The sequence below is a fragment of the Podarcis filfolensis genome, assembly GCF_964270895.1.
Source record: "Podarcis filfolensis genome assembly, chromosome: W".
Lineage (NCBI taxonomy): Eukaryota > Metazoa > Chordata > Lepidosauria > Squamata > Lacertidae > Podarcis > Podarcis filfolensis.
In genome coordinates, this window is record NC_139619.1 from 42,438,173 (window position 1) to 42,459,576 (window position 21,404).

At 46.8% G+C, this 21,404-nt stretch overlaps 1 protein-coding gene across 1 annotated transcript in view; it reads right to left on the reverse strand.

The window, feature by feature from the left end:
- LOC310753817 (inositol polyphosphate 5-phosphatase OCRL-like) overlaps positions 1-19,605 on the reverse strand; it is a gene marked incomplete at both ends in the record, with an annotated part of 41,853 nt that extends 22,248 nt beyond the window's left edge. The window contains 1 exon segment of the mRNA XM_083595151.1: positions 19,585-19,605. Within this exon segment, the coding sequence (XP_083451277.1) occupies positions 19,585-19,605 (21 nt within the window).
- Between the last annotated feature and the right edge of the window lie 1,799 nt (positions 19,606-21,404).

The window sequence follows — 21,404 nt, forward strand, 5'->3', positions numbered from 1 at the left end:
ACACGTTCCTCCAGTTGCTGGACTTTGTCTTTTAAGAGGGCAATCAACATGCAATTGCTGCAGGTAAAGCTGCCTGCAACCTTTGGCAAGATGGCAAACATTGCGCAGGAACCACAGGCGACTGCAGCTGTTCCCTCACCCTCCATCTTGAGAAGGTGTCGTTGGGGGTGACTACAGCGGTCCTCCACCATAAAAAGTGTGAAGACAGGACAAATAAATCCCCCCAAATAAACCTATATCTCCCCCAACAAACGTTTGAGACTAGCTCCCCTAAATCTAAAAGATGGATCAAACTGCGCGCGCCACTAGGCGCGCGCCGCTGCCCTACAAGCTCTGACAAGCTCCTCCAACAGCTTATCACCTACCTCAACAGAAGCCCTGCCCCCTCTGACCTTTGCACAGAGAAAGCAGCTAATCAGCCACAAGAAACTCACACAAGAAAACCCTTTTTGTTCCTTCTTCAGCTGCTGCCCTACAAGCTCTGACAAGCTCCTCCCACAGCTAATCACCTACCTCAACAGAAGCCCTGCCCCCTCTGACCTTTGCACAGAGAAAGCAGCTAATCAGCCACAAGAAACTCACACAAGAAAACCCTTTTTGTTCCTTCTTCAGCTGCTGCCCTACAAGCTCTGACAAGCTCCTCCCACAGCTAATCACCTACCTCAACAGAAGCCCTGCCCCCTCTGACCTTTGCACAGAGAAAGCAGCTAATCAGCCACAAGAAACTCACACAAGAAAACCCTTTTTGTTCCTTCTTCAGCTGCTGCCCTACAAGCTCTCAAACATAATGTTGTGACCAATATCTTGTGCCCATTTAATCATAGCAGATTTAACCATTTCATCCTGCGTATTCCATTTCAACAGCAAGTTATACATTCTTGAAAGTATCTTAGTTTTGGGGTCTAACAATTCTGTTTCCAATTTTGATTTTTCCACCTGGAAGCCAATTTTTTTATCCAAATTATAGGCCTCTCTTATTTGATAATAATGAAGCCAGTCTCGCACTTTATCTTTTAATTTCTCAAAACTCTGCAATTTCAATTTATCTCCTTCTTGTTCCAAAATTTCCCAATATTTCGGCCATTTGGCCTCCATATTGAGCTTTTTCTGAGCCTTCGCTTCCATTGGTGACAACCACCTTGGGGTTTTATTTTCCAATAAGTCTTTATATCTTATCCAGACATTGAACAATGCTTTCCTGACAATATGGTTTTTAAATGCTTTATGTGCTTTAACCTTGTCATACCACAAATATGCATGCCACCCAAAAACATTATTAAAACCTTCTAAGTCCAAAATGTCTGTGTTCTCAAGAAGCAGCCAATCTTTTAACCAGCAGAATGCTGCTGATTCATAGTACAATTTAAAGTCCGGCAGGGCAAATCCACCTCTTTCCTTTGCGTCAGTTAGTATTTTAAATTTTATTCTGGGCTTCTTGCCCTGCCAGACAAATCTAGAAATATCTTTCTGCCACTTCTTGAAACAGTCCATCTTGTCCAAAATTTGCAATGACTGAAACAGAAATAACATTTTTGGCAATACATTCATCTTTATAGCTGCAATTCGACCCAACAAGGAAAGCTTCAAATTTGACCATATTTCTAAATCTTTTTTCACTTCTGTCCAGCATTTCTCATAGTTATCTTTAAATAAGTTTAAGTTCTTAGCAGTCATATTAACCCCCAAGTATTTTACTTTCTTAGCTAATGTCAAACCAGTCTCCTTCTGAAACCTCTCTTTCTCAATCGGTGTTAAGTTTTTCTCAAGAACTTTAGTTTTTGACTTGTTCAGTTTAAATCCTGCCACATGACCAAATTCTTGAATCAGTTCTAATACTCTTTTCGTACTAGATTCGGGCTCCTGTAACGTCAAAACTAAGTCATCTGCAAAAGCCTTCAGTTTGTATTGTTTGGCTCCAACCTGAATACCTTTAATCAGACGGTCCCTTCTAATCATATTTAACAAAACCTCCAGGACCGAAATAAAAAGCAATGGGGAAATTGGGCAGCCTTGTCGTGTCCCTTTCTCTATCTTAAATTCCTCTGTCATCACATTATTGACTATTAGCTTAGCTTTTTGCTCTGAATAAATTGCACTAATACCATTTTCAAACCCTTGGCCCACCCCCATTCCCTGAAGATTTTTCTTCATAAAATTCCAAGAAATATTGTCAAAAGCTTTTTCCGCATCTATAAAAATTAAAACTGCTTTGGTATTGATATTCACTTGCAGCTTCTCCAAAATATTAATTATGTTCCTCGTATTGTCAGACAAATGTCTACCTGGAAGAAAGCCGGCTTGATCTTTATGTATCTCTTCAGTTAATACCTTTTTTAATCTGTTAGCCAAAATATCAGCAAAAATTTTGTAATGCACATTAAGCAGGGATATGGGACAGTAGTTCTTAAGTTGTGTCTTTTCAGACTCAGTTTTCGGTATGAGTGTAATGTCAGCTTCCTTCCACGACTCTGGCGCCTTTTTCCCCTCCAGAATTTCATTACAAACCTCCTTTAGTGGCTGAATTAACCAATCTTTCAGAGATCTATAGTATTTGGAGGTAAGACCATCCGGCCCTGGAGATTTGCCCAACTGCATATTCTGAATGGCACCTTCAACCTCCTGTTCTGTAATTTTGTGATTCAACATTATCTTATTTTCTTTTTTTTCAATAAATATTTATTAGATTTTCCAATTTTATATAAACACAAAAAGAAAAAGAAAAATATTAAAAACAAGTCAATTTCCATAACAATTTTTCAATAACATGTTTCTTTGACTTCCTCGTACCTCCCCTTCTTGTTTTCTAGTTCAACTTGTTAATCCAGCAAATCCTAATCTCTTAACATTCCTTTTAAAATAACACCTTATTTTCCACTCAACTTTTTTAAATTTAGTGACTTAAACAATTTTAATCCCTATTATCTTTATCATAACAGCTAGAGACCACAAAAATTCAATCCAACATCTTTTCAGAGTTCATTAATTTTGTAGTATTTCTGTAAATAGTCCTTAAATTTCTTCCGATCTTCTTCTGCTGACTCTTCTCCCTGGTCGCGGATTCTGCCGGTCATTTCTGCCAGTCCCATACAGTCAATCAACTTCATCTGCCATTCTTCCAGAGTGGGTAGATCTTGAGTCTTCCAGTACTTTGCTATAAGTATTCTTGCTGTCGTTGTAGCATACATAAAAAAAGTTCTGTCCTTCTTTGGCACCAAATGGCCGACTATGCCCAAGAGAAAAGCCTCTGGTTTTTTCAGGAAGGTATACTTAAATACCTTTTTCATTTCATTATAAATCATTTCCCAGAAAGCCTTAATCTTTGGGCACGTCCACCAAAGGTGAAAGAATGTACCTTCAACCTTCTTACATTTCCAGCATTTATTATCGGGGAAATGATATATTTTTGCAAGCTTGACTGGGGTCATGTACCACCTGTATATCATTTTCATAATATTCTCTCTTAAGGCATTACATGCCGTAAATTTCATACCTGTGGTCCATAACTGTTCCCAGTCAGCAAACATGATGTTGTGTCCAAGATCTTGTGCCCATTTAATCATAGCTGACGTAACCGTTTCATCCTGTGTGTTCCATTTCAGCAGCAAGTTATACATTTTTGACATAATTTTAGTTTTAGGTTCTAGCACTTCTGTTTCTAATTTAGATTTTTCCACCTGGAAGCCAATTTTCCTGTCCAAATTGTAAGCCTCCATTATCTGAAAATAATGAAGCCAGTCTCGGACTTTATTTTTTAGTTTCTCAAAGCTCTGCAGTTTCAGTTTATCTCCTTCTTGTTCCAAAATTTCCCAATATTTTGGCCAATTGGCCTCCATATTGAGCTTTTTCTGAGCTTTCACTTCCATTGGTGACAACCACCTTGGGGTCTTATTTTCCAATAAATCCTTGTATCTGATCCAAACATTAAACAGAGATCTCCTAACAATATGATTTTTAAATGCTTTGTGAGCTTTAACCTTATCATACCACAAATATGCATGCCATCCAAAAACATTGTTAAAACCTTCTAAATCCAAAATGTCCGTGTTTTCAAGAAGCAGCCAGTCTTTCAACCAGCAGAATGCTGCTGATTCATAGTACAGTCTGAAGTCTGGCAGGGCAAAGCCACCCCTTTCTTTTGCGTCAGTTAAAATCTTATATTTTATCCTGGGCTTCTTGCCCTGCCAGACAAATTTAGAGATATCTTTCTGCCACTTCTTAAAACAGTCCATCTTGTCCACAATTTGTAATGTTTGAAACAAAAATAACATTTTAGGCAATACATTCATCTTTATAGCTGCTATTCGACCCATCAAGGAAAGCTTCAAATTTGACCATGTTTCGAGATCTTTTTTCACTTCTGACCAGCATTTCTCATAATTATTTTTAAATAAGTTCCCATTTTTAGAAGTCATGTTGATCCCCAGATATTTCACCTTCTTCACCACAGACAGACCTGTTTCATTCTGAAATTTCTCTTTTTCAAACAATGTCATATTTTTCTCTAAAACCTTAGTTTTGGTCTTGTTCAATTTAAATCCTGCCACCTGACCAAATTCTTGAATTAATTCTAAAACTCTTTTGGTACTAGATTCAGGCTCCTGTAACGTCAAGACTAGATCATCTGCAAATGCTCTCAATTTATACTGTTTAGCTCCGACCTGTATGCCTTTAACCAACCGGTCCCTTCTAATCATATTCAGCAAAACCTCCAGGACCGATATAAAAAGTAAAGGGGAGATTGGGCACCCTTGTCGTGTCCCTTTTTCAATCTTAAATTGTTCCGTAACCACATTATTTACAATTAATTTAGCCTTTTGTTCAGAGTATATTGCACTTATACCATTTTCAAAACCTTGGCCTACCCCCATACCCTGTAAGTTCTTTTTCATAAAACTCCAAGAAATGTTGTCAAAGGCTTTCTCCGCGTCCACAAATATCAAAACAGCTTTAGTATTTATGTTCACATCTAACTTTTCCAAGATGTCAATTACATTCCTCAAGTTATCAGATATGTGTCTTCCCGGCAGAAAGCCCGCTTGGTCCTTACATTATCTTATTTTCTTGAGAGATTTTTTGTAATCCATTTGTTCTTAAAAATTGGTCTATATCAGTCTCTTTCTGTGGCCCTTGTGTATATAGTTGTTTAAAATATCTCTGGAAACACTTTCTAATCTCCAATGGATTCTGTATATTCTTTCCTTCCACATCCAGATTTGTAATAGTATTTAATTTTTGTCTTTTTTTCATCTGCCAAGCTAGCAGTTTCCCACATTTATTAGCTGATTCAAATGTCTTTTGTCTCATCTGCTTAATTTTCCATTCAACTTCCTGATTTATCATTTTCATGTATTGTACTTGATATAATTTTATTTCTCTCAGAATCTCTTGCGACTTTGGTTTCGCTCTTAATTTCTTCTCTCCTTCTTTTATTTTTTCCAAGATTTTATCTTTTTTCTCATTTTGTATTCTCTTCTTTAATGCATTCTGTTGAATCAGAAACCCTCTCATAACCGCTTTGCTTGCGTCCCAGATTACTCTTTTTTCAACCGTAGTCTTCAAATTTATCTCAAAATAGTCTCTCAGGATTTTTTGGGCCTTCTTAGTGACCTCTTGATCTCTAAATAAGGTGTCATTCATCCTCCATCTGAAGGAACCGATTGGTGTTAATTTCATCTCCATCTTCACTGCATTGTGGTCGTGGCAGGTTTTTGGGCAAATTTCCGCTTTTCGAATCTTAGGTGCCAGTCCTCTAGTTATCCATATTTGGTCAATTCTTGTCCATGTCATGTTGGCTTCAGAAAAGAATGTTCCCTCTCTTCCAAGGGGGTTCTTGGATCTCCAAATGTCAATCAAGTCCATATTGTCAGTCAGTTCAAAAAAGGTTTTTGGTAGTCTGCCATCTTTAGTTACAACTTGTCTCTGCGACTTATCCATATTTGTAGATACCACTCCATTCATATCTCCCATCAGGATAATATTATAGTCCATGTAGTCAAGCAATGTCTCTTGCAATTTCCTAAAAAAATCAGATTTCCCCTCATTTGGTGCACAATCAAAAATTTTTCTCCTTGTGATTGAATTTCAATTGCCCCTTGTTCATCTTTAAAAACAAATTTCGGTGATAGGCTCTCTTTAGCATAAATAACAACTCCTCTCTTTTTAACCTTGTCCGATGAAATAAACTCTTGACCCAATCTTTTATTAATCAGTACTTTCCTGTGAAGCCTTATCACATGAGTTTCCTGTAAACAATTTAAGTCCAATTGTTGCTGTCAGAGCTACCCTAGGTCCCAGCTCACAAAGGACCAACGCTGCTTCGTTGTTAAGTACAAAAGTCTTTATTGAAGTTCAGTTTCACTTCCAGAGCCGCAGCGCGCAGCTCTACGTCTCAACTGTCAGACCGCTGATGCTCCGTCTAAGTCTCCTCCCCCTTGACACCAATTTAAGATTCTAGCCTTGCTCCACCTTTTTCGCTGCTCTTTCCTCCTCTGGGTCCGCCTGCCCGCCGGGGTCTCACCCCTTCTAGCCTCCTCTGAGGCTGATTCCCCTGAGCCGTCTCCCTCCCTCCGGCGGGCTTTAGGAGCTGGTTCCCCATCCGGGTCTCCTGCTGTCCCGCGCGCCTGCACATTTGAACTTGGCGCGCACGCCCAGCCAGCAGCTTTCCTCCTGACCGTTTCACTGCTGCTGTCACTGCTTCCCCCTTCGGGGGGGCTAGCTGCAACTGACCTCCCTTCCGTTCCTCCACTCTCCGATGGAGGCGTGGTCAGCCCTGACTCCCTCTCTGGAGGAGACGCTGGCCCTGACACATGTGACTCTTCCCCCCCACTACGCTCTGGTGGGGAAACTGGTCCCGATCCTCCACTGCTGTTTTGGGGTTCCCCTCTGGCTCCTTGTTTCTGGTGAGTCCCCCCTGGGACCCCCCTTGCCCTGACCATCGGCGCCCCCTTCTGGGAATCTTCTGATTCACTGGAGAAGCTCATGGAATCTCTCGGGCCACTGTCATACTCCCCTACGTTGCCCTCGGATTCTTCCCCTTCGCTCTCCCATTCCTCTCTCCCCATTGCTCCTGCTCCTGATTCCCTGACATCCATCCCCCCCTCGAAGCCCCCCCTTCCCCCCTCCCCCTCTTCGGGTGTGGGTTCCGGGTGCTCCAGTGCTGTGGGTGTGAGTGCGGGATACCATTCTTCCCCCCTGGTGTGTAGCCGGTCCGCTGGATCCGGCCCAACCGCAACGGGCTCGTCGACGTCGATTTCCTCTGCTTCCATCTCTCTGCTGATGTGCTCGAATCCAGGATCCTCCCGCAACACGTCCATGTCCTCCCCTCCCCCGGGTACCTCTGGTGAGACTGCTTGCAAAGGTCCCCGCAGCAGCTCCCTGCGCCACCCCACCTCCGGTTGAGTGTCCCACCAATAGGAGCGGTCTGTGGCAAACCCCGAGAGTGACCCCTCCGGGGAGCTAGTTTCCGGCGTCGTCTCTTCAGCTGATGAAAAACCCTGGAACGTACTGGCTGACAGTGTGGGTGTGAAGAGCCAGTCGTCGAAATACTCTGCCGGCATAGGTCTGTGTGGGAAGAGTGCATGGAACTCATCTTTAAGATAGTGCTCCTCCACGGCATAGCACGGTGCCCACCTGTTGGCGCTGGCTGGGGTACCTTCCCTGGCGAGGAGGTATTCCACCCCCTCTTCCCCCCACCTCGAGTCCAAAATCTCCGTGACCTCGTTGAGTGGCATCGCCCTCCGTGACCCCTCCCTCTTCGGAGATTCGTTAAGCGGGTCTGGCGCGTTCCCTGGCGCCTGAAACCTGTGGGGTGCCCTGTAGGGTGTGAGCACTGACCTATGAAAGACTGGGTGCATTCTGGAGCCCTCCGGGAGCGTCAACCGGAAGGCCACTGGATTGATTTGCGCCACGACCTGGTAAGGCCCCAGCTGCTTGTGTTTGAGCTTCCTCTTGGCTAGCGTTCTGGCCGGCACTGCCTGGGCAGCTAACCAGACCCAGTCCCCCACCTGGATGTCCTCCCCGACCCTCCTGTGCTTGTCTGCCTGCACTTTGTAGGCGTGTTTCGCCAGTTCCAATTGCCTTCGGAGTTGCTTGTGAACCTCCTGTAACTCTGCTGCTAAGTGCTCTGCTCCCCTTGGCTCCCCCTCCCCCTTCGTCTCTAACCCCGGGAAAGTTCTGGGATGCCGCCCATTATTGGCGAAGAACGGTGTCACTCCTGTAGACCCGTGCTTCGTGTTGTTGTAGGCAAACTCGGCCAGCGGTAGGTAGTCCACCCAGGTCGAGGGTTGTTGATTGGCATAGCATCGCAGGTACTGCTGCATGATGGCGTTGACCCTCTCCGCTTGTCCGTTGGTCTGCGGGTGTCGTGCCGACGCTAAGTTGATCTTGACGTTCAGGATGCCCAGCAGCTTCTGCCAGAAGCTCGAGACGAATTGGCGACCCCGGTCGGACAGGATGGACCGCGGCAAGCCGTGAGCTTTGAACACGTGGTCTATGAACAGCTTGGCGGTCTGTTCCGCTGTGGCCACCTTCGCACACGGAATAAAGTGCGCCATCTTGGTGAACATGTCTACGACCACGAGTACCGTTGTTTTGCCTCGCGAACTGGGCAGATCTGTGACAAAGTCCAGGGCCACTCTCTCCCACGGTTCGAGCGGCGTCTGTAGGGGTTCTAGTAGACCCGCCGGCTTCCTGTGTACCGGCTTGGCCCTTTGGCAGGTGTCACACCTGGAGACGTAATCCGCGACTTCTCCCCTCACCTTGGGCCACCAAAAGTCTCTGGTTACTAATTCCGCCGTCTTGTCCTTGCCGAAGTGCCCAGCGCTGGGCGCGTCGTGTAACTGCTGCAAGACTTTCGCGCGGAGGTCGTCTCCGGGTACGTAGAGAGCCCCTTTGCGGATGAGCAGTCCGTCTCGTATTTGGAACTCGTCGTCCTTCGCTGCGCCTTTTCGCACCTCCTCCATCTTGGATTGCGCGAACGAATCCGTCTGCAGCGCTCGACGCACCGCGTCCAGGTCCACGGCAGCTGAAGCGCACGCCCACGCTTTCGGTGCGAAAATGTGCTTGGCCGCCACCGGCGACGCTTCCTCGAGATACTGCGGCTTCCTGGATAGTGCATCCGCCATGACGTTGTTGTCTCCCGGGATGTATTCTATCCAGAAATCGAAATCCGCAAAGAACTCCGCCCAGCGAATGTGTCTCTGGTTCAGGAACCGCGCCGTGCGCCAGTACTCCAGGTTCTTATGGTCCGTGCGGACTTGCACTGTGTGCCTGGCTCCAACGAGGAAGTGCCGACCCGCCTTGAAAGCTGCATGAATGGCCAGCAACTCCCTGTCCCAGATGGTGTACTTCTGTTCCGCCTTGCTGAGTTTCCTGGAGTAGAATGCGCACGGTCTCCATTCCCCTTGCGGATCTTGCTGCAACAGGACGGCCCCCACCGCTCTGTCCGAGGCGTCCGTCTCAACCCTCATTGGTCTGCTGGGGTTTACATGTAGCAGCTGTTCTTCAGACGCGAAGAGACGCTTGAGTCTCCGAAAGGACTGCTCCGCCTGGTCCGTCCAGGTGAACTTCTTCTTCTTGGAGCTGAGGGTGTCCGTGATGGCCGCCGTCTCCTTCGCGAACCCCTTGATGAACTTGCGATAAAAGTTGGCGAAGCCGACAAACTTCTGGACCTCCTTCCGATTGCCCGGGCTCTTCCAGTCCAACACCGCGCGGACCTTGGTGCTGTCCATGGCGAGTCCCTTGTCGGACAGCTTGTAGCCCAGGAAATCCACCTCCGTCATGTCGAACTGGCACTTCTCTAATTTGGCGTAAAGTCTGTGCTCCCGTAGCCTCTGCAGGACCTCCTTGACGTCCCTCTCGTGAGCCTCCTGCGATACCGAGAAGACCAGGATGTCGTCCAGGAAGCAGACGCACTTCTTGTAGAGGAGTCCCGCTAACACGTGATGCATGAAAGCTTGGAAGGTATGGGAGCCATTTTGCAGACCAAAAGGCATTACGCCATATTCATAGGTGCCTAAAGGTGTAAACATGGCTGTTTTCCACTCATCGCCCTCCCGCATGCGTATAAGGTTGTACGCCCCTCGTAGATCCAACTTGGTGAAGATCCGTCCCTTCCTCACCGTCGCGAGCAGGTCGTCGATCTTGGGCATGGGGAATGCTGCGGGCTTTGTTTTGGAATTTATGATCCTATAATCAACTATGAGCCTGCGTTGGGGCGTGTCCTTCTTCTTCACGAAAAACACGGGACTGCCCCCCACTGCTTTAGATTCTTGGATGAACCCCCGCTTCAAGTTGTGATCTATGAACTCCCTGAGTTCTTGCAGTTCGTCTTCAGACATGGAATACAGTTTCCCAGTCGGCAGCGTCGCTCCCGGCAGGAGGTCAATCTTGCAGTCGTAAGGCCTGTGGGGAGGCAGGTTATCCGCTTCCCTCTCGCAGAAGACCTCCAAAAACTCCTTGTACTTGTTGGGTACCGCTTGCACCATGCCTAGGTGTAACTGCGGTTCATCCTCTTGCCCCTCCTCCTCCTGGCGGGTCTGGATGCAGTGTTCTGCGCAGTAGGAGGAGCAAAAGGTCAATTGCCGCTGGTACCATGCTAATGCCGGGCTGTGCTTATCCAGCCAACTCATACCCAACACTATGGGCGTGTCCGACAGGTGGGTGACGTTGAAGCTGATGACTTCGCGGTGGTTTCCAATTTGCATCACCATCGGTGGTGTTTGCTGTACCACCTCTCCTCCCAGTAGCTTCCTGCCATCGACCGTGACGACATTTAGGGGCATGGTGGCTGGCAGGAGTGCTATGCGATGTTGCTTGATAAAGTCCACTCCTACAAAGTCTGCGTTGCTCCCAGAGTCAATGGTTATTGGTACTTGCAGGGTGTGCCCATTGGGCAACTGGAGCGATGCGGTGAGTTGCACCACTGGTTTGGGTGGGAGGGGGTCTGTGGGCTGTAAAATCTCTGGGGACTGCTTCACTGACTCGCCTGGTTGGGCCCCAGTCCTTCCCCTTCCAACCAGGCTTCTTCTTCCCCCTGCAGCTGTTTCGGCTGCTGACCTGTTCCCTTTACTGTTGCTGAGGCTGCAGTGTGCTTCTGGAGCCTCTGGGGACACTCTTTGGCCATGTGCTGTGCACTGTCGCAGATGTAGCACTTCCTGGTCCCTCTAGGGTTTTTAGTTGCCTGCTATGTGGCACCTCCTTGAATCTGGGCAGGCCCTGACCAACAACCAGGCCCCTTTCCACAGAGCTCCTCCTTGGCCAATGACTTCCGGTGCAAGGAGTGGGCAGGTTTTGGCTCTGTTAAATCCCTAGGCTTCCATTCTCCACTCTTCTGAGTACACGCTGCTCCTGCAGGCATGGCAGACCACATGGGATGAACTGTATACCTTAACCGTTGGCTCCATTCATGCAATGGAGCTTCTGTGGTACTTGGCTTGGAGCATTTGGCTTCAGCCCATTGGCTCTGGAAGTCACAGCCGCTGCCATCCTGGGGAAGCTCTCAGAGTTACAGTACTTGCCTCTTTCAGGGCTGGGAACAGGGGGGTGCATCAGGCCTTTCTGCTCTTAACTCATGCCCCCCCTTTCAGTCCATAGCTCCAACAAATGTGCTCTGCCCCCCCCCCCCAATAGGTGAAGGTTGTGGCTGACCGACGGTACCGGAAAGTGTTTGAGGATATTGTTCAGTTGATGGACAGGATGGAGAACGAATTCCTTCCCTCCCTGGAGGGAGGTAAAGACGAATAGGATCCTCTCCAACCCCTTAAAGAGGGTTTGCTGCAAAAAGACCAGGGGGGAAAGAAGCCCTTGGCCCATCTAGCTCAGTCTTGAGCGGTTCCCCAGGATTTCCGGGGGATCTCTCCCAGCCCTACCTGGAGATGCTGGGGATAGAACCTGGGACCTTTGCATGCAAGGCTGATGCCCTTCCACTGAGCGGCAGCCTCTTCCTCTTCCTCGCAGGCAAAGACTCCAGGGGTAGCCAGCGTGGTGCCCTCCAGATGCTGGACTACAACTCCCATCATCCCCAGCCAACATGGCAAGTGGCAAGTGCAGCAATATCTGGAGAGCCCCACGTGGACCTGTTGCATGTGCAGTCCCCTAAATGAGAGCCCGGGGCCAAGGACAAACTTCCCCCTGGAGCACGTTTCCTTGCCTCTGCTGAAGGCAAGCACTCTCTTTCCTCCCCCCCCCCCCTTTTGCTCTGCAGTTTCCGTTTGAGAATGTGAAGTTCCGGCAGCTGCAGAAGGAGAAGTTCCAGATCACAAACAACGGGCAGGTCACCCTCCACTTCTCCTTTATCCCCAAGCTCAGTGACAGCCAGTATTGGAAGCCATGGCTTTGCGCTGAGCCCTGCGAGGGATACTTGGAGCCCAGCGCGTCTCTCTCTGGAATCAGAGAACTGTAGAGTTGGAAAGGGACCCCAAGGGTCATCTAGGGAAGGCCTTCCTTTTCTCCTCCTCTTCCCAACCCTCCTCCCTCAAACCTTGGGAGTTTGGTAGAGCAGGGGAGGCTTAACATTTGTGGGCTGCATTGCCCCATGCTCAAGCCTCCAAGGGCCACACGTCAAAGCAGCGGAGCCCAAAGTGTAAAAGTGTGTGTGGCCAGCTTTAAACAAACACACACACACAAATGTATTGAAGCCAAACAATGCTGGAGGGTCCCCAAACACCTTTTGGCATCGCAGGGAACCAGTGAGAGCAGTCCGTCCAAAAATTACTTTTTTAAAACAATGCATATTTTTATGTTGTGGAGGCACAAAAATATCTTGGGGAACATATACAACTAGCCAAACTTTTAAAAACTCAATGAAATGTAAACTAAAAAAGAAAGTTACATTGGGGGCGCAAAAATCCTTTCCCTTTTTATATTCTTTTGTTAGGATCACTTTCTCTTACCCTCCAGTATCCTGTCACCATCTTCTGTGCAGCTGCTGCTTTGGAGGACTAGAGAGGAAAGTGGGGGGGGGGGGGACTGAGTCGCTTCTTCTCCTAATTCTTGAAGTTAAGGTTTCCCCCATACACCTGTGAGAACAGGATGCTGTACTAGATGGGCCATTGGCCTGATCCAGCAGGCTCGCATTGTGTCCTTCTGTTCAATTCTTCACTGTCTTCACTTTTAATTTACAGACAAGCAAACCTGGCTGTGCCAAAGAGTGTATCTACCTGACCTCCTCCCGTTTTAGGTGAGACGGTGGACATTTCCCTGGATGTGTACGTCAGCAAGGAAGAGAAGATTGAGGCTATCTTTGTCCTTCACCTTGACCCTGGCAAGGACTATTTCCTCACCATCAGTGGGAGCTACCTACCAAGCTGCTTCGGGACCTCCTTGGAAGCCTTGTGCTGGATGTCTACCCTTCCCACCCTGCTTCCCTGCTTGAAAAACAGCTGCTCTTCCACTCAGAAATGTGGGGGCTGGGGGTCCTCCGCTGCATTCCGCTTCAGCTTCTGTAGCTGTGCATCCGCTTCCTGTGTGCTGTTCATGCCCTTTGTTTGCCTTGACTGAGTCATCCCAGGTTCTGGTCCTCCCACCTGCCCTTTCGCAGGGCCACTGAACCGTGTGCATTTCCCTGCCATCTGCCCAGATACTGTTCAGCCAACGGGCTGTTTCTTTCTCTTCTCAGGGCCTGTGCCATTAACACCCTTGGTTGTCTTTTGCTCTTGCCTTCCTCCTCTGATCTCAGGGAGAAGACAGCTTCCTAGAAAAGGTAACAGTTGGTTTGCTATCCTCTAGATGTTCTTGTAGCGGGCTCAAATCAGGTACAGGCAACGCCCCGTTTACACGGGGGTTGCGTTCCGAGGTACCGTGCGTTTAAATGAAATTGCGTATATTGGGGACAGCATTGGAAAAGCCTGCAAACACCCTCTAAACTTCCGGAAGCCCTTTGGAAAGGCCTTTTGAAAACCAGCAGCCTCCCTGCAAAACTCCTTGCTCCAACTCTCCACAGGCCTGAGAGGTCGGTGCCAAAGCTCCTGGGAGGGAGTCGAGATGCTGTTTCCATGCCACTTTGCCGCTTTTGTGCTCTTGGGGGGGGGGGACATTTTTGCCCCTTCAAGTGCCCCTTCCAGCTTTGCGGCAGTGTGCATGTGCCTCGAAGGCACGTAAATGGAGTTGCCCTTGTCAACGATCAGCAGCTGCTCCATGCAGTGGCAGCTGGTCCCTTAGGGCAAACCAGGCACTACCCCACCAACCTCACCTGCCTGCCTTCTGACTCAAATCCAGTCCAGGTGGTGACTCTAGCTCTCTGCGTTTTTCTCTTCCCTAGCCTCAACGTGGCCCTTGTAGAACTCGGCAGAGGAGAACGGAGACGAAACCAGAATTTGCCAGCACTGCTTGTAACTGATTTTGCGCTGCTTGACTCTGGGTCCGCTTGCGATTGGCAGCACGGGAGGCAGAAAGCCCAGTCTCATGATGCAGGCGCCAGCCCCCTCTGGCCCCAAGAGCCAGTTTTCTCCTTGTTTCTGTGCTCAGCCACTGCTGCACAGGCTATGCCACTCTGGCTTACTCTTACCACCTGAGCACTGGCATTTGGGAAGCGGTAGTGGCTGCTTTGGGGTGGCTCAGGGAAATGTCACTCCTCTCGAAATCAGATATACTTGGGTGTATTATCCTAGCCACAAGGAGACAGTGGTGACTGTCAATTTGGACAGCTGTAGACATTGAGAATCATGGAGGATATGTTTATCAGTGGCTACCGGTCAGGGCTATTTCTTGCCACTATTATCACAAACCACATGCTTTTGATTACCAGTTTCTGGGGAACATGATGGACAGAGTGCTCTTGTCCCCGTGTCCCTATGGACTCCCAAGGGCATGTGGTTGGCCATTCTGGGAACAAAATGCTGATCTAACCCAGCAAGGCTCCTGTGTTCTTTAGCATGCACCAGCTACTCTTGCACTAAGACTCTGATACAGTATGTGTCATTCCCCACATCAATACACTCTCTCTCTCTCTCTCTCTCTCTCTCTCTCAAGACAGGGGCGGGGAGTATTGGTGGCGGGGGGGGGGGAGGGGAGGGGGGATGAACTGGGTCCTAATCAACAGCTGCCCTGGGGATGAGGGGATCAAATTCTCCATCCTTGTCAACTCCTTTTAGTGATGGGCTGCTTGCCACTGCTGTGCTCCTAAAGCTCTCTTGCTCCCCCCTCCTCTCTTTCTCTTTCTCTTGAATGTGGTAGCTTGAGATAGAACTAACCACCCTGAACATTTCTGGAGAGGAAGATGGGAAGGAGGCAGGAGGCATGGTTCACCAGCTGCTGTGTGCTGCATTGCCCAGACAAAGTCGTGGGCTGGGGCTCCAGCTGTTGCTCAGTTTCTACCACTGCCTCTGCAACGTGCTCTAGACAAGGGGTGGTGAACATGTGACCCCATCATCTCATCATGCTGGCTGGGGCTGCAGCCCATCAACCTATGAAGGCCCATCCATGTTCTGTTGCTGTTTTTGTTACTTATTTCCTGCCCTTCACCCTAAGGTCCCAGGGCAGGTTCCAGCAATTTAAATAAAATGTTAGCCAAACCTCATGTCCACAGCTGCATATTCAGTAAGCTTTTGGGTGAACTCCACATCCGGAGTGGGAGGATTACGAGCTGCATATTAATAGGGGGAGGGGGACGGCGACGGAGGTAGCAGCCTAATTAGAGCCTCCGACTTCAACTAAGCGTTTTTATTAGTTTTTATTAGTTTTTATTAGTTTTAGCCTCTTCCAGACCTCAAAACTGCACCTTAAGGACTTTAAAGACTATTGGCTGTCTGTCTCGTCGCCTCGTTTTAATTAGTTTAGTCTTTTATTGTTTTATTGTTTATTTATTGTTTTACCGTCGCATTGTTTACTGATACTGCTACACTGACTTACAACCTTGGAGCTCCCGGACGACGGATTGGCTTGAAATACAGCTAAAGAAGCAGAGGAAACCGCTGAACTCCACTGAGCCTAACTTTGATAAGATAAGTCCAAGAACTCCCCCATGAATACCCTCCCGCCCCAAGTTAAGGCTTAAAGAAGGAAAGGTAGGGAGGCTCCCTGATCCAACAGCCTGGATACCGGTTTTCCAAACTTTACCTCTACCTTTATTTCTACAATAAAGTGCCCAATAAGGGAAGCTTCCAACTTAGAGAATGGTGTTCACAAGACAGAGCTATAAAGAGCTGGGAATCCCCCTCACCAAAGCGGCTGAACCCTCTACAAGAGGAAGGCAGGTGAAAATCTCACAATATTTTAAACCGAAAACAGACAAAATAAATAATGCTGACAAACGATACCCCCACGAATGGTCCATAGACCGCACCAGGTACGGGGAGCCTATGGAAACAGACGAAGAAGGGGTGGGAGTCAATCTGGCAACGGAAATAAAACAAGCTGCCATAGAAGATGAAACCTCAGTGAATCAACCGGGGCTGGAGCAGGAACAAGAGCCACAAGAGGAAAACCCAGTAACTAAGACAGATGACCCCTCCCAAAGACCCAGGCCCGGGGAGAAGATGGGGTTTCACACGAATGAGGACCTGGAGGACACAAGAGCCCAATATCTGGACTTGGAATGCCTCCCCTACACACTAACAGGGCTATATAATGATCTGTTAAATGAACAGAAGTTGCAGATAGGCAGAGAACTGGGACACATCAAAGACTTCCTCTCAGAATGCTTGGGCCTACTTACCACCCTGACTGAAATAACTAGGAGAATAGACATCTTGCATTCATATAAAGTTCTCTCTAGCACACCAAACGATAACAGCATTAAGGAAAATAAAACCCGACATGAGGTGGAAAAAAGGAAAACATCTAGGATCAAAGCAAACCAGAAGGGAAACTTAATAGACCCTAAGAAACCCCTCTTAAAGGGGAAGTGTCCCAGGAATAAAGAGAAGAAGCCCAAGAACGTAAAAATGGGAAGGAAGACAAAGCTCCCATCTCGAACAAAGAAAACGAACTTCACAAGACTATTTAAGCTACTAGAGAATTCAAATTCAACGAGCCCAGCTAACCCAGTTCTGCCACCCCTTGATAAAAGTCGAAGCCCAAGCCCAAATAAAAACCTCCATAAGGCTGGGCTTTTCAATTCAACAGAGGAACTCCATAAGGCTAGGCTTCATAATTCAACAGAGCAATTAGCGCTCCCAAATGGAACCGCGGGAAAATCAAGGGAAAACCCGAGCCCTAAGCAAGAAACTACTCCTAAAACAACATACTCTCGCAGAAATCTAATTCTTAATAAACAAAAACTTATCATCCTACCTGTATACATGCACAAAGATCTCCTTTCCCCAGCACAACAGAGAATCTATATTCTCAAGAAAACTGAATTAGCCGTTAGAGGGCTCGTCCCAGCAGAAAACATCATTAACGTTAAATTTCTGCCATCAGACAAGGACCTAAACAGAGTTGTGGTAACATTCAGAGACTGGCACACAACCAAACTAGTTTCAGACAATAAGGACACGCTACAAAGGGTTGGATTGCAGGTGACTCGCCTATTCGAAGTGTCCGGTACTCCCACTCCTCTCATCGAAACAATCAAGACTGATAAGATAAAAATAAAGCCGACAATGTCTATGATGGACAAGAACTGTAAGATGCTTCAACTAGAGGCAGATAAAGCCCCAAACCAGCTGGCTAAAAGACCAAAAACCCTATCCCCAAACCACGTACCAGATGAAAGCTCCAGCATAGAGAAGGAAAACCGTTTCATAGCAACTATTGAACAAATACATAAAGCTCAGGACGCACTAATTGAAAGATTAGCATCCATAAGGAAATCTATTACACTCCTAGCCACACCCGTCACCAGGGAATTTAACTATGCAACTTATACCACAAAACCTTTATCCAACAGTGAGTGGACACTAAGGCGATTCCTATCGCCAGAGGAACTCGGACCTACGGAACCACCTATAGCAAAGAAAACAATAACACATCAAGCTGAAATAGCGGTACCACCAGGCAAGAACGGTTCAATCTTTGTGGACAACCTAGGAGCCCTAGACACCATTCACACGGATGACTGAAATAAGGTCACGAGGAAAGAACGCCCCTCCGGGACACTAAAATATGTCCAAGCACACACCGTGCCAAAATGTCCCACTATACACCCCAAAAGGGACATAATGAATGATAAATTCCAAATTGGCCAGAAGCCTAAGTTTGATTGTCCCTTGAGATGTCTGACAATCAAAAATCACAAGCTGACCACCTGTACGTGGAACATCGCAGGGTGGGGAGCTAAAAGCAAAGATCCCAATCTAATGGACTTCCTCACTAAATTTGACATCCTATTCATCCAGGAAACCTGGTCGATAGACGAGCTCTACCTGGATAATTACCACTCGTGTATAAAAAGAGCAACACCTAGTCAAAGAGGGGGCAGACCCAAAGGAGGCTTAGCCTTACTGTTCTCAACGCAGATACAAGCTAATATTACCCAATTACCCTCCAATGATGAATGGTCTGTAGCAGCAGTTTTAGATTTTGGACAAAGCAAACTGCTATGCATAAACTTATACTTACCTACATGTCGACGGCAGGCACAAGTAGAACAACTATGGAAAGAAGTGGAAGCCCACTTGGTGCAATGGAGGAGACAACACCCGTCAGCCATGATACTACTAGCTGGTGACCTAAACGCAAGAGTGGGCCCCAACGACAATGCCCTATACGCACATTTTCACCAATGGCCTCCAGAAATGGAAACTATCCCACCCCTAATGACAAGATCATCCTACGATAAGACATGCAACATTGGAGGACTACATTTAGCACAGATGGCCTACAGACAGAATCTACACTTACTGAATGGGGCTATACAAGGAGATTATCCTGGTCAATATACATATTGGTCAGGACACAAACTGTCAACGATAGATTATTGCATTGCTTCCCAGGACCTGATCCCTAGGATATCAAAATTCAACATTACAGCAAGAGCTGAAAGTGATCACCTACCTTTATCCCTCGTGTGCGATTTACCCTTTGATCTGCCCAAACCACAACACAGATATCAACCAGATCTAACACCTGGAACAGGCCTCAAGAAAATCAGATGGAATGGACAAGTGAGCGAGCGGATATCTAATTGGTACAAATCTGAGGAGAGCTACCGTCTCTCAAAAGCAATTATGAAAGGGTGCCTAGAAACAGAGGAGAGCGCCCTGAACATGATGACAACATATGAAATGCTTATACAAAAAATTCAAGAGTTTGTTGTAAAACCGAATTCCAAGTCTCCCCATCATAGGAAAGCTTCCAGGGAGTGGTTCGATCACGAGTGTATAACCTCCAAGAAATCATTGATCCACTCCTTCATCTGCCATAAGGATAATCCAACAGAGGATAACAGACAAAAGATGCTTGAAGCCAAAAGAAGCTACAAAAAACTCCTGACACAAAAGAAAAGATACGCAATGAAGTTATTATGGCAGCAACTGATAGAGGCCTCCAAATCAAGTAACCCATCATTATTCTGGAGAATCGTAGCTGTACAGCCGGATAGGGGCCTATCACAACTATCCTGCTGCATATCAATGAAAGCTTGGGAAACACACTTCCATAATCTTTACGAGGAATCTAGCGATGAGTCCTATGCATTAGACATACCGGAAGATCAGATACAGCCATGGCCAGCAGTCTCAATAACAGAGACTCATCTGCTGATTGACCAACTAAAGAACGGGAAAGCCCCCGGAATTGACTGTATACCAGCGGAACTTTTTAAAACCAATGCGAACTGGTGGGCCCCCTTGCTAGCCTCTCTGTTCACATATATAGATAGAACTGCACAGATTCCACACGACTGGGGGACTTCCATCATTATTCCCATTTACAAGAAAGGCTCGAGGGACGATCCCTTCAACTATAGACCTATAAGCCTCCTGAATATAATAAGTAAATTATACGCTAAACACCTCAGCGAGAAACTGTGCGAATGGATAGAAAGAGCGAAGATTCTTGATGATGCACAGGCAGGATTTAGACAGGGGAGATCCACAATGGATCACTGCCTGATCCTACAGCACCTAGCTGAGAAATACACGTCGCACCACAATCACCACCTATTCGCAGCATTTGTAGATTTTAAAGCAGCCTTTGACTCCATCCCAAGAACCCGACTCTGGGACAAACTTAACAAATCATCCATAGACCGACGTCTGCTGCTACTAATATACAAATTGTACAACAACACACGACTTCGTATAAGATGCAGCCAAAGAAGGTCAACTCTCTAATTTCATTAGAACAACAAAGGGAGTTAAACAAGGATGCATTTTGGCCCCCTTTTTGTTCAACATCTATATAAACTCCCTAATAGACCACCTACAAGGAGCGGATACACACGCCCCAAAATTAGCAGACAAAAAACTGCCTATCCTACTCTATGCAGACGATGCGGTTATATTGTCCCAGACTCAGATGGGCCTCAAAAGAGCTCTTAACAGCTTATCCCAATACTGTAGAGAAGAGAAATTAACAGTGAACTACCAAAAAACAAAAATCATGGTTTTCTCTAACAAAAGAAAAATATACAGATGGAATTTAGACAATCAGGAGATTGAACAAGTGACATGCTTTAAATATCTAGGAGTTATATTCCAAGCATCAAGGAAGAAGACTGCCCACATAAATTACAGCTCCTCTACAGCACAAAAAAGTACAACAGCAATCCTAAGATTCCATCGTACAACGGGAGGAAATTTCATTCCTGCTACAATTAAACTATTCGTTGCAAAACCAACAGCACAAATACTATACGGCGCACCACTCGTCTCCCTCTCTAATCTAGACCCATATGAAAAGATACAATCAGGTTTCCTTAGATCACTCCTGCAAACACCTAAATGTGTCCCAAACGCCGCCCTACGACTGGAAGCGGGCTTATACAGCATTAAAGCCAAAGTATGGATAAGAACCTTATGCACTTGGCTAAGACTTAACAACTCGCCGGCTGGACTACTTTCCCTGATGCTTCTTGACAAATTCCAATCTAGTTGGTTGAAGGGCACTCTCAGAAAACTGGCCACATATGGTCTCTCCCCAGAGTATCTATTAAGTTTAGAAAGGGGAAGGGCCAAGAACATAATCAAAGAAAGACTCAGGGACATTGAAGCCCAAAATGACTTTAATCAACTTCCGATAACTTACAAACTTCTATACATCCCCCAAAGGCCCCATCTAGCAAACTATCTCAAAGTTCTAGACAACGCTAAACACCGATGGGCATTTTCCAGGGCCCGCTTTAACGCTCTCCCTTCAGCTCTTCTAGAGGGAAGATACAATAAAATACCGATCGAACAAAGATTATGTCCCTGTAAAAGCAATGAAATCGAAACCATTGGGCATGTCATCTTATACTGCCCATTATATCGAGACTCAAGAAAAGAGCTAATCGAACCAATTCTGAGGAAAATACCTCGCAGTAC